General features: G+C 34.9%; 2 protein-coding genes across 2 annotated transcripts; one reads left to right on the top strand and one right to left on the bottom strand.

Moving 5' to 3' along the window:
• Positions 1 to 567: 567 nt before the first annotated feature.
• LOC145599084 (protein Asterix-like) lies at positions 568 to 4,364 on the bottom strand. The gene is made up of 3 exons (XM_081655494.1): positions 4,144 to 4,364; positions 3,817 to 3,917; positions 568 to 905 (listed from the first exon to the last, which is right to left on the bottom strand). The coding sequence occupies exons 1-3, from the start codon at positions 4,285 to 4,287 to the stop codon at positions 842 to 844; spliced, it is 309 nt and encodes a 102-aa protein (XP_081511620.1). The 5' UTR covers positions 4,288 to 4,364; the 3' UTR covers positions 568 to 841.
• A 1,127-nt stretch (positions 4,365 to 5,491) lies between these two features.
• Positions 5,492 to 11,768, top strand: LOC145598707 (uncharacterized). The gene is made up of 9 exons (XM_081655089.1): positions 5,492 to 5,626; positions 6,192 to 6,691; positions 7,295 to 7,379; positions 7,600 to 7,641; positions 8,322 to 8,490; positions 9,447 to 9,499; positions 9,583 to 9,807; positions 10,963 to 11,009; positions 11,519 to 11,768. The coding sequence occupies exons 2-9, from the start codon at positions 6,417 to 6,419 to the stop codon at positions 11,571 to 11,573; spliced, it is 951 nt and encodes a 316-aa protein (XP_081511215.1). The 5' UTR covers positions 5,492 to 5,626; positions 6,192 to 6,416; the 3' UTR covers positions 11,574 to 11,768.
• The last annotated feature ends 964 nt before the right edge of the window (positions 11,769 to 12,732 follow it).

Below are 12,732 nucleotides of genomic sequence, written 5' to 3'. Positions count from 1 at the left end.
TAAGTTACTCCAATTGTTCGATTCCGTTATTGATATACTTATTCCATTACTCAAAAACATAATTAAAAAAGTAAAAATATGTAGAAATTACAAGTTAATATAATTTTTTAAATAAAGGTTAATTCGGATTTAATAGCATCTCATTTGATAAAGTGTTTTTTTTTTATTCATCAATAATCAATAAATTAATACTAAAATAAATACCGAAAGTGACACGTGTCATATCCTGGTGCTGTATTTCAGTTCAGCTCCAATCAGTTCAGTTCAGCTCTTAATTTCCCTCTCACATAAAATATTCATTTCAGCTCAATTCAGTTCAGCTTCAATCAGTTCAGTTCAGTTCAGCTCCAATCAGTTCAGTTCAATAAATGTGAACAGGCCCTAAATAAGGTTAAAGTTTAGTCAAATCAAATCCTATTAGTATAAAAATTCAGACTAAATCAAATCAAATCTAAGCAAAGTTCGTTGTTTTTTGAGGTATCTGAATTTTTTAGCAAGTTACAAGTACTGTATTAATTAGTGTCTCAACAATAGATACAAATAGTAATTTTTTCACAGTGCTAGAAATTAGAAATTTGATCGATCAAATTGCATAGAAATGAAACAATCAGAAATGGTTCAAGAATTAAGATTGAGAAGTCCCTGTTAAACTCGCTCATAATCTGATGCAAAACAAGGGGTGTCACCTTCAGTTTATAACTTCTATATAGCACAATGTCAAAACTGATTCAGATTGCCAAAACAAAACACAAACTTTACGAGGGTGTGACACTTTGTAATACTACAAGACCATTTGTAGAAGTTTAGGGTACTAATTGTAAGCAGGAAAAGTATTGCACTATCAAGTTTTTGAAACTGGCGGTCGTGGCCCCATGTAGTTCGTCACCAATCCCATAATTGCAAACCTGGAATCCAAGACAAGAAAACACATTGGAGGATTTTGAATCAGAACGAACATGAATACAATGCAGTAGCAATTGAAGAACAGTGATGATGCATTAGACAATGGAAGCACCACATGATGAGGTTCCATAAGACATGTCAACATAGCAGCATAAAATGCAGTAATTCAACTGAAATCAAACACGTTCATCCATTTCAATAAAAGTGATCGAATGAATAACCTAGAGTATTCCTTTCCCTCTAAATGCTACCATAATAAACATCAATAGAATGTGTGTAACTAATCATAACACAAGATGGGCAAATAGATACACATGAATAAGGATTACCCATAGCATCATGACGGAACCTACCAAATACCAATACCATCATGACTGAACCTACCAAATATCCATATCATCATGAATAAACATTATCTATGAAACCCAAGATGCAATGTTGGTTTCCAACTTTTTCCATTGATAGAATTTTTAAACCAGCCTAAATTTTAACCATTATGAGGCTGCGTTATTTGTATTTAGGTGAGTTCCATGTCCTACACTATAATAGGCTTGTTAGCTTCTTCCAAACCACCATTCAGAAATGCAATGCATACGTGAAAGATATTCTATCAAGTAGAGGCACCAAAAAGGTGCCGTACCAGAAGCATAGACTGAGAGGCAAGAGTTAGCACGGATACAGAAAATTACTCTTCAAAGACAGGCTATCAATCACCCATCCATCCCACATCAAATCTTGTTGCTACTTTGGGCTATAATTCCATATACAGCAACCTTTGAAGTTCTGCTTTCTTCTCCTTCCTTTTTTCCAAACCATCATTAAGCATCTTCTTAAGTAATCCATGGGAGTTACTTATTTACTCTAAAAGCTTACTACCACCTATATATATTGCAAGGAAACTTTGACATCTTGTTTTCCCTCCCTCAATAGCATTTCTAGAAACTTCAGATAAATTAAAGAACATGTCCTTTACATTACCAACACTTACCTTTCAGGTTCTTCTTCCCCACTTTGACCTTAAGATTCCATCAGTAAATCTTTGCTTTCTTATTATAAAATGCTACTAAATTCAAATTTATAGATTTATTCTTGGTACCTAACAATACTTTTGTCTAGAGTTTCAAAAAAATCATAGCAAATCTCAGGAGGATCTGAATTTAAGCTATTTTGGTGATTACAATTGATTATCATCTTACTTTCTATCTCGTATGCAACATGGTCTGTCAAGTGTCAAGACTTTCAACACACCCTCCCCCTCTCACACATGCACAGAGAAATCCAAAAAAAAAAGGTGAACCAACTAATTTTTTCCTCTCCTGTATTGATAACTGCTCGCTTCCTAGCAACCAAAAATCCTCTTTAGTCCACTCTATCAGATTCTTGACAAGGACGTAAGATGGGCGATCCTCAGAATTTCACATTGTAAGCAGCTAGCCTGCATAATTTCACAATTCCATATATATTCAATTTGCAACTTAAACTGAGAAACGTATGCCAAGAATTCCATCAACTCTTAATGATATCTATGCATTGGTTACATTTGATTGTTTAAATGGGTTTACTATAGAAGGATCAGTCTTGGATGTCAAACCATCACAAACCCAGCAAAATTGGGAGCAGATACAAAGGATATTACCCAAAATCCATAAACTCAAAGGCTTGAACCATTGCAAAAGGCACAGTTGGCTAAGGCGTGAGATGCACAGAATGATTGCCTTCACCATTCTAGGTGAAGAGACATAGATGTGCCCTAAGGCAGAAGAGGGGCGCCTTTACAGTATGACTAATTGATATAAAAGTCGTGGATCTCCAAATCTTTTTTATACGGCACAATTAATAATGATATATGGCACAATACTCTAGATCAACTTTCTTTAAATGAATGGCTATAGTTTTCAAGTACTATAATGAGCATCTCACTTTCACTTAGACACGTCTTTGACTCACACCTCAGCATGCCTAGACTCAATGACTGAAGACCCGGTCACCCTACCGCCTTAAAGAGTCTTAAACTTAATGGCTTAAAGCATTGCAGAAAAAGGCATGGCTGGCTAAGGCGTGAAGTGCACAAGATGGTTGCCTTCACGACTCTAGGTGAAGAGGGATGGCTGTAAGGCAGAAGAGGTGCGCCTTAACAGTATGACTAATTGATATAGAAGTCACAGATCTCCAAATCTTTCTACAAGGTACAATAATAAATAACACAATACTCTAGATCAACTTTCTTTGGATGAATGACTACAGTTTCAAATACATGAACGAGCATCTCACTTTCACCTAGAAACGTCTTTGCTTCACACCTCAGCATGCCTGGACTCCAAGACTTAAGACCCTGTCACCTAACCTCCTTTAAAAATTGACATGATAAATCAACTATGCAAATTGTCTTGCTTGAGGGATCAGGTTATTTCGACTAACATATGCTAATCTAGAACCTCCAAACAGACATAAACATGTCCAGCTTCATTAAGTAACCATTCGTACTCCACATTTGTTTCTATAGATGGATAACAACAGGCTAAATCTTAGCAAGTTAGCGTAAAACATTGCTACAAGAACGAAATAATAATAATACCACTTCTATGCTAATCAATAAATTCCAGGTTTTCATGGATTAAGTTCAAATTGGATAGTTCAGATTGTATAGACCTAAATAAAGTTCAAATTGGATAGAACTAAATAAACCCATCTTCCAAAACAAAAATCATTCACTCCCCCATGACAGATACATCCTGAGATAAATATGGATGAAATTCATATAATTCCCCATCAACGCTAACCAATATAACCATATACAATGCAACCAATCAATTCGAGCACGAAAACGAGCAATAACCCGATTTCAAGAACATAGAAGGGGGTGAAGGAAAACACAAAGATAAAGCGAATATAAAAGGTGAAGGGAAATCTTACATCATAGCCATGGAAATCTGCTTAAGATCATTCTCCATATTCTTCATATTCACTAATGACTGCGCACAAAAGATTATAGCAAGCCAAGATCCCAACTTATACTGCAACAATCACAACAATAAAAAGGCTAAATCAACAAGAATTCCTCTAAATAATACCAATCTCATTCAAAAAATTAAAATTACGATTTCTGGGAAAAATGTAGACAAAAGATCCATGCAATTAGCAGCTTAAAGATTGAATCTTTGATGCGAAAAATAAAAGGGGTTGACAAAATTTAATAAAATTGGAAAAGAAAGGGGAGAAAAGAATTAGAATTAGAAATACCCTGAACATGGCGCCGACGACGGCGCATAAGACTGCGATGAAGCCGGAGTAATCAACGGGAAGTTCAGGCGGAACATCTTGAGGAGCTCTGCTGAATGGCTTGGCAGCTGATGGTAGCCTTGGATCGCTCCCTGATGAAGACATTCTCTCTCCTCTCTTCTTCTTCTTCTTCTCGTTTGTATCTGTGTTTTGTTCTGCTTACTAGCTAGAACGAGCCGGGATGTAGTCAAAAGGCTATGTAGGGAGCTAAACTAGTTTTTGAGTCCGAACAACGTGTCTTGAGCTGTTATTGTAACGCGAAAAAATATTTGATTTTGTTTTGAAAAAATAATACTACAAATTTTGTTATTTCGGAGTGAAATACGGAGTACTATTTGTAGTAGTAGAAAATATGTCTATCTTAGGATTTGAATTGGTGTATTTCCATATGTATTGAGAAATAGCTGATTAGATAGTTAATGTAGGAATTTAGCTCATGATAGCATGATGTTTGTGGTAAGATTAGTAATAGTGGTGAAGACGTAAATTAAATGATTCCGTCAAAACGAGAAGTCTACATCGGTTATAACTAAATTCTTCTCAAATTCCAGTGGTGCCTTCGGCTATAGTAATCACCCTCGTTTCAACTACTGACTTCATAAACAAGAATAATTGGTGAAAAAAAAAACCGAGAAAGGTTACGAGTTCTAGTGGCCGAAAACTCGTCATAATCGTTTCTTCTATATATATTGAAACTTGAGAATGATCCATTTAAAATTCTGCAAATGTTTAATATTCCTTAGACCAACAAAACTAACACAATGAATACTTAAAGTTGAGCGTAGGTTAATTTCCCACCAACAATCACACATTCACGACCATTTCCCTCCATATTTCACAAACACATAGGCATTTCATTCGGACTATGCATATTTTGGTCATATAGAGATATTTCACCGATATTCACAAGAGAAGATTATTAGTTTATTATTAATAAGTTAAATTAACACATATACCCCTTGATAAACATTCCAAGTTCATATAAACTAATTAAATTTAGCATATATTGAAGTTTCGAGTTAGTTTAATAATTTGGCTCGTACGGTCGTACCGTCGCACCAAGTTTAAGTATGTCGGGTTGGCTAAGCTTGACCGGTTGACCCGCACGGCCGCTCCGTATCTCATACAAGTAAGTTCCATGTTGTGCCGCATGGCTCAAAGCCTCGAACCCATGCACCCATTTTGTGACATTGGGTCATGCCTTTGTGTGTGTAGACTTTAGACCAAACTTCTATGTAGGTTGTTAAATGTTCTTGTGTTTAGTTAGTGTTAGGTTGTAATTCTGTTTTTGTTTAATAGTATCTTTTGTAAAAAAAAAAAAAAAAAAAAAAAAAAAAAAAAAAAAAAAAAGCCCTTCACTTAATTATCCTCTTTTGAAGTGTACGCTGAATCCTCCATTGAAGCAGCTCTAAGCTTTTTCTCCTCCATTGAAACAGCTTCAAAGGTAAGACTTTTTTTCTTTATTTTTATTAATCGAATATCAATTTCACAATCCAGGGTTTGATTTCATACTATCGTTGATTTAATTGTAAGTATAGTCAATTTAGGGTTCTTGTAATAGAACTATGGGTTATAATTACTGAAGTTATGGAAGATTATTTTTGTGCAATTTACGTTGATAATATTCAGAAAAAGGTTGAAAGACCCAGAAAAACCCTAAATTTGTTTTTTAGTTTTTGAGAAAATTTAGCGCCAATTCCTAACATTAGGATTATTCTGGTTGTGAAAAATTTACTGTATTATCGTATTTGTGGATTTGACGAGCAAACAAGATACAACTTTTAAATTGACAATCAGGCACAATGTATTGTAATTGTGAATTAGGTTTTTGACTCCTGCTATTGGGTTTTCTTCTCTATCTGGTGGGAGGATTATGATTTCAATAAGCAATGTTAAAGCTCTAGTTGAATTTTTCGAGCCCGAGGATAGTAATTGTAGCTTTGTTTCTCGTTATTCTTTTTTGGTGTTGTTGATGTTTGTTGAATTAAACCACTGATTACACTGTGTAGGTTCCATTTGCCAGGAGCTCATGCTTGTGAACTATGAACTCATCGTCGGAAATGGAAGTCGTCATTACACTTGCCAGACTAGTACAAGTATGGAACAATATTTGAAAAACGGAGGGAGTACTTCCTGATTGGTTCTCCGTTCCCTTAGTCCCATTCTTATACTGGAAAAACTCCTTAAAACCCTACAGGAAAAGTGGGAAGCACAGCGAGAGTGATTGATTTCAGATGGCAGATATATCGTCACTTACTCTCTCCTCCCCCTCTCCTTCCGGTGCAACCTCCTCCACCACCCCGACACATTCATATTCATGTTTCCAACCTCAAACACCAAAAACCCCAGAAATTTCTCCTTCAATGCTGAGATTATGGAGGCCACAAGCTCAGAGAAATCTCCGTAATCAATGGTCCAAATTATCGTCCTGCAGAGATCAATGGCGCTCTTCTTTTACTTCAGGGCGATCCCACGCCACCTCTCTTGTTAACTCTTACCTCTCCATCAGGTATTATAATGTTATAGTCCCACTTTCTATTAGTTTTTATGAACATTTCTTTTTAATTTCCTATTTCGACAGCAATGTGGCCAATAGGATGGGGTCAGGTGCACAAACCAATGATTTATCAATTGACATACTTCCTTTGTCTCCAAATAAAAGTCTTATTTGCCTTTAGCACATGTTTATGGGGAGTTGAATTAATGAAAAAGGAAATCGAGGTTTTTAATGATTGAAGGTGAATATCAAAAGAAAAAAAAATATTGGTGTTTGGTTAATTGAAAGTGTATAAAGATATTTATGGAGTTTGGTTGATTAAGTGAATAAAGGAATAAATAAAAGTGAATTGAGAATTTTATTGGGTGAAATGAGACGTTATTTGGGAATGAAGGGAGTATGCAATTTCAGTTTGCAAGTTAACCAAAATATTAGTTTCATAGTTTATTTTGACACACTATAATAATATAACGACATTAATTTCCCAAAGGATGGTGTCGGCTGCATGAACCAAGAATGTAACTTAATGTTATAATTATAGCCCACATTGAAATTAATCTGAACAGAAATCTTTGACCATGTTTAAGACTTAAGATGATTTGGGCTTTCATGCAGATATATGGATGCTATGGATTTCGGTGTCTTGGATGATATGCCCAATATACGGAAAAAGGCTTGTTCTAAATTGCTTAAGCAGCTGGTTAGTAGGATGAGTCATTTTATTTTTGTTTTCATTTTTAAGTTTAAGCTTTCAGCATAAGTTGAGTGAGAATATAGCAAGTATATTCTCTTTATTATATATTTGATTAAAGTGATGACAGTATGTATACAAGGGGACTTTTACTTTTTTTTTTTTTTTTCATTAATCATATTCACGAACAAGCATCTCTAATATGACATTATTTTAAAACTTATGTCAGGAGCTTCAACGCAACCAACTTTTATCATCCTACAAGGCTATGGTATGTTTTCAAGACCAAGGATGTGTTCTCTTCACCTAAAATAAGGAGTTCAATTCTGATGTGGTTGTAATTGTGATTTAACTTAATTTTGAATTTATTTCTACATTGATATAATAAAAAATATATATAAAATAAGCAAGAGTAAACTTTATCTAGTGAGATCTTGTTAGATCCGTATTAATGATTATTCACATATCTAAATTTCATAACTTTAATTGATAGGTATTTGGCAATAAGCATATGGAAATAAACAAAAATTTGGTTTGGGCTAACTTGGTATGATTTTAGTAAGAATAAGCAACAAGTTTTTGTAATAAGTTGGAGTGAGAAGATGTTGAATTGTCATCCTCCGAATTAGCTAGAGAGTATATGCATCAAGAGCAATTCATATTGGTATGTCATGAAAGAGAATAACGAATATTGTTATGTCAACGGAAAAGAGCAATAATCAAATCCGAAGATGCCCCCCTCCCTACCTGGTGTAAGTTTGAAACTTCCATAGGCTTTTAATTACTAAGACATGCAGCTTGTTGCTGAAGACAGGTGTTTTTCGTCATTGTTATTTTTTTGTCAGACTATTTGTGGTAGCCTGCTGGGATTATTCATCTTTAGTGGAAATGTTATCAAGAATGACGTCTGTGACTTACGTTATTAATTTGTGTTGGATGACATATTTGCAGGTTGCACTTGTAATTGACATGGTGACTTTGAGCAAATCAATGAGATGCTTTTCAAAGACAACTACTGGCAGTGCCATTGTACAGTATTCTATGTTTTCAGAGAATAGCAATGATACTGGTGATGGTGGAGGAGCTCCAGTTGTCACTTTTTTGTCTGTCTCTGCATTTGGTATGTTGATAGTTGTTGGTTTTCCTATGCAAGTTTTAAGGATTGGAGGTTAACAACTTCACGTTTAAGTACTTTTTGCTAGAACTAGAATACCTTACTGCTTGTTAATTGTTGTACAATGGAGTATTGAAAATATAATATCATTGTCCAAAATCTCTACATAGCATTTCACATCATTGCAAATGTAAATGGAAAATGACACGGCTCGAAAGAAAGAGAGTAGGACTATCTTCAAATATATTACTGATAGAGCTCTTTTAGTAATGGTGTTAGCTAGATATCATTGTTAATTTACAATTGTATTTGTTCATTATTTTGTGTAAATGGTAACCAAAGAGATTTAAAAGACAAATATGATTGTACTCAAGCTATCTTGTTATGGAGAGGTTAGGGTGGTGGAGTAAGATGTGTTGCTCACAAGTCCTAGTTTAGTTCACTGATTGAAGATCAACATGATGCGTGGGAGAAGATTGTCTTAATGATCAGCTTTTTCATCTAATCATCTTACAAATCTTAGATTACTGGCTAAGTGTTTTTTGGGGAAGGTGTGAGTAAAAAACACTTAATTTTAATTTTTATTTTTTAAAAAATTAAGCTGTTAATTTTTATTTCCTGATCTTTTTCCTGTAGTGTACTAAGATTTTGTGAATTTGCTGTGAATGTTTTTGTTCAATTGCACAAAATATGGATTTCCAAAACTTTGGCTCCTAACTTGAATATGCAGAACGTCTCACTACCACTCTCCCTGTAGATAGTACATCACATTGACACTCCTTGTATGTTAACAGGAACAATTTAGATACTAATATGAATGTGTCAGATTTCATGTATCCTGCTTTTCTTGATTTGAACTTTTAATGTGGAATGATACGTTTAAACTCTTCATGTATGGTGCTTATGTGCTATCTTTTTTATAATCTTGTCATATCTGATAAGTTTTGGCACTCTTTTTTTAGAGATGTTGGCCGAGGAGCTTGTCGAAATGTTCAAACAGGAGCTTGTTTTGAAGGTAATTGAGTTAGTATAGACATTACCTTTTCATTTTCTGTGTTCAAAATTTATTTCTTTTTTACATCTTACTTGTGTCAACAGCGTCTGCTTGTAGTTGAGCTGCTCTCCAAGAGTTGTCCAGAATTAGAGCAATTAAATCAATTGTCCTGGAAAGATGAACTTTATCATGGTGAAGCTAAGGAATTGAACATGTGCAACTTGTACTCAAAAGATACTGCTGAGCTATTTCTTCCCAAAATAAGTGGGTGGCAATCGAAAACTTCAACTGTGGAGTCTGAGAAAAATCCAAGCCACGATGTTTTGCAGGTATGATGGAACCAAAATGACATGTAACCATATGGTTAGAATGGCTGCAATTATGATTATTTATTTTGTAAATCATAGGTATCCTGTCAAGTTCAAAGTCTTTTACCTGTCCTGACTCTGAAGAAAATACTCTGATCTATGTTGTGTTAGGCATGTGTTATTATAAGTTTACAGTTAGTGTGGATAATGTGTGTAGCTGAAGTCTTAGCAGTTCTCTCATGCCTTTTTCTTGTAGCTCCTTTACTGAATTTAGTGGACAATTAAATTAGTATAATTTGTTTCTTAGTGCCATAATAGGTCAGGTTATAGGTTATTATTCCATACTCCAAAGGCATGCATTGGTTATAGAGCACTGAAAGTGTGCCACCGTGCTGGCACCTCTCCTCTCCTCTACTCCTCGACAGCCCAAACCCTCATTATAACCAATACCCAGTGAACTATGTAGACTTCCTGGTATATAGAAGTATTATAATCATACTATAGCCCAATTAGCAGACTTTTAAATTATTCATATGTATTTAAAGTGACTAATTTCTTGAGAAAAAAAGGACACACTAACTTATGTCCATCACTCTACTTGATTGTTGCCACATCATCCAAAGTATGTACTCTAAGTTGTCTATAATTCCTTCGTTGCACTATAATTGCACACTTACTACTTTCCAAACACTTCTCGCTTTGATAATTTCCAATGTGACTAATATATTACCTTATTCATAATTTGCATACTATTTCTCCCTCCTCTTTACAATATCTTCCTTGTAATATATTTTTGTACTTCTTACTTCTGTATAATCACATGGGTTGCTTGCCTCTCACGTCTCGCCTCTTGCCTAAATATATGTGCTTTATTCAAGTTTTGCAATTTTAGTGAAGTGGAGGAAGTACTTAGTTACTGTGCTATTATAATTTTAAATAACATGGTTGTCTCCTAATGGCTAATGCACCAGATTCTAAGCCACAACTGCTATATGTAAAATGGTGTGTGATGCTACTCATGACAATTGTATTTATTTGTGTAGGTGTCATATTGCTCTATTTTAATTTCACAGTTTGTGTTCACATGCTACTGTGAACACTGATCTAAAGGGAAGAACTTAGTATAGAATGGGGGTGCTATAAATTCGATTTATAATGTTTATCTTTCTATGACAGGTCTATCTCACAACATGGCTTGCAGAGGTCAATATAGATACATCCAGGTAAAATATACTACTTCCGTAGATATGAAAAGAAAGAATGTAAAGAAAACCAAAAGTTTATAACCAGTCACTCCATATCTACTCACAATGATTGGTAGTGGAGTTGATGAAGTTAGTAAAAGATTTGGCGTATTATTTCTTGCCACACTAGCTTAGAAAAGTCCTAGAATTTTGTTTGGGTAATGAGATAGAAGGGAAAGAAGGGGCGGGAAAGAGTCAGAGGGGTTGGGGAAGATGGAGCTCCATTTTCCCTTCAAATCTCTCCAATTTTGGAGGAGAGGTATTTTCTTCTATTTAACTTCTTATCCAAACAAAGGGACTTGTTCCCTCCCTTATGTCGTCCCCTAGTTAGGCATTGGGTTTTAGGGAGAATGGAAAAAAGATTAGCTTCTCTGTCTATACCATTTCTCAAGAATTTTGACAACCTAATCTTATAAAATTATTTAATATTTCCTGCAGCTAATAGAAATTATCTAAGCACCACTGATGTGTTTCATGACTTTCATCAGGGTGGAAGAAATTTTTTCAATTGTTGGGGAGGAACTACGAACGAGCTTTTCATGAGCCTTTCAGATGCTGGCATTTACAGGAAAGAGATTATGATGAAGTGTATAGGTCATAGGGTCATAATTAAAGATTAGGAAGAAAGCTTAGGCCAAATATTTGTGTTACTTCGATGTAATTCTTTTGTTCTCGCATGTTATATTATTGTTCTCCTTGTTTACGTATGTCAGCTAATTTATTTCAGTTAAATCATCACACCATTGTTTACTGCCTATTAGGTGTTGAAAAAACAATGTTGTCTCAGAGCTCTCTTCTTGCCCGCCTCTTTTGAGCATTGTATCTAGGTAGTTATGTGTAGAATGGAGATGTATAACAGTTTCAAGCTTCTCTTATGGTTTTAGGCTGAACCAAAAAAAAAAACTGTTTTAAATCTTATGAACTTTTTCTTTAGGGACCAATTAAGGAAATTATTTGAGCTATGAGATATACCACGGGGTCCGAGCCTCCACCAGCCCCCATGTGACTTCACCCTTGTTCTTACTTCTTAGCACCATGCTGATAAAGTGATAAGAAACAAATCCTTTTTTTGATACATACTGCAAACAAATTCTTCTTGCCACCATTCTCTGGTTCCATTGAGCCAGTAAACGAACCATTAAGAAGAAGAAAAAGAAGAATACTCATCATTGGATGACATAGACGAGTTGATCTTGAGTGGAAGAACTCAACAACTAATGAGCCATTGGACGAGACGACAGAGAGGGAGGAACATGGCAAGGTTGAGAATCTTGAGATGTTGCCCAACCATCGAAGCAAAGAATATCAACGGTACAACCAGATAAATATGGTTTAGGTTTTTGAATCCTTTTAGAAAAATTAAAATTTCTAAAATGAACTTGTATTTTGTTAAGGAGTTCAAGGGGAAGGTGATAGACAGAGATAGATAAATCTAAGATCAAACATCCAATATCTGAGATAAATAATCAAAATAACAAGTCCATAATCAATCCTAATCTAAAATCCTTCTCAACAAAATGATAACGAGACACACCTCACATTCACATACAGCATACTGTCTTTCTCAAGGAAATGAACTTAACGATGAAAGAAAAAAAACGAAACACGTTTAGCTCGAAACAAATGAACTGATAAAATGGGTATAACTCGAGAAATAAAGCGCATCCATTATATTCCAAGCATCTTTGCAGATTTGGCTACT

Source organism: Chenopodium album, chromosome 20 (assembly GCF_948465745.1).
Source record: "Chenopodium album chromosome 20, dcCheAlbu1.1, whole genome shotgun sequence".
In the NCBI taxonomy this organism is placed as follows: Eukaryota; Viridiplantae; Streptophyta; class Magnoliopsida; order Caryophyllales; family Amaranthaceae; genus Chenopodium; species Chenopodium album.
Note: the sequence above shows the minus strand (reverse complement) of the source record. Positions and strands in the feature narration are given on the sequence as shown.

Excerpts from the sequence above, each read along its gene's own strand:
- LOC145599084 (XM_081655494.1), bottom strand. The coding sequence starts at position 4,287 with ATGTCTTCATCAGGGAGCGATCCAAGGCTACCATCAGCTGCCAAGCCA. Across the intron at positions 3,918-4,143 it reads TCGTCGGCGCCATGTTCAGG|TATAAGTTGGGATCTTGGCT; the intron begins GTATTTCTAATT and ends TGATTGTTGCAG. Across the intron at positions 906-3,816 it reads CAGATTTCCATGGCTATGAT|GTTTGCAATTATGGGATTGG; the intron begins GTAAGATTTCCC and ends CTTGGATTCCAG.
- LOC145598707 (XM_081655089.1), top strand. The coding sequence starts at position 6,417 with ATGGCAGATATATCGTCACTTACTCTCTCCTCCCCCTCTCCTTCCGGT. Across the intron at positions 7,642-8,321 it reads TATCATCCTACAAGGCTATG|GTTGCACTTGTAATTGACAT; the intron begins GTATGTTTTCAA and ends ACATATTTGCAG. Across the intron at positions 9,808-10,962 it reads CAAGCCACGATGTTTTGCAG|GTCTATCTCACAACATGGCT; the intron begins GTATGATGGAAC and ends TTTCTATGACAG.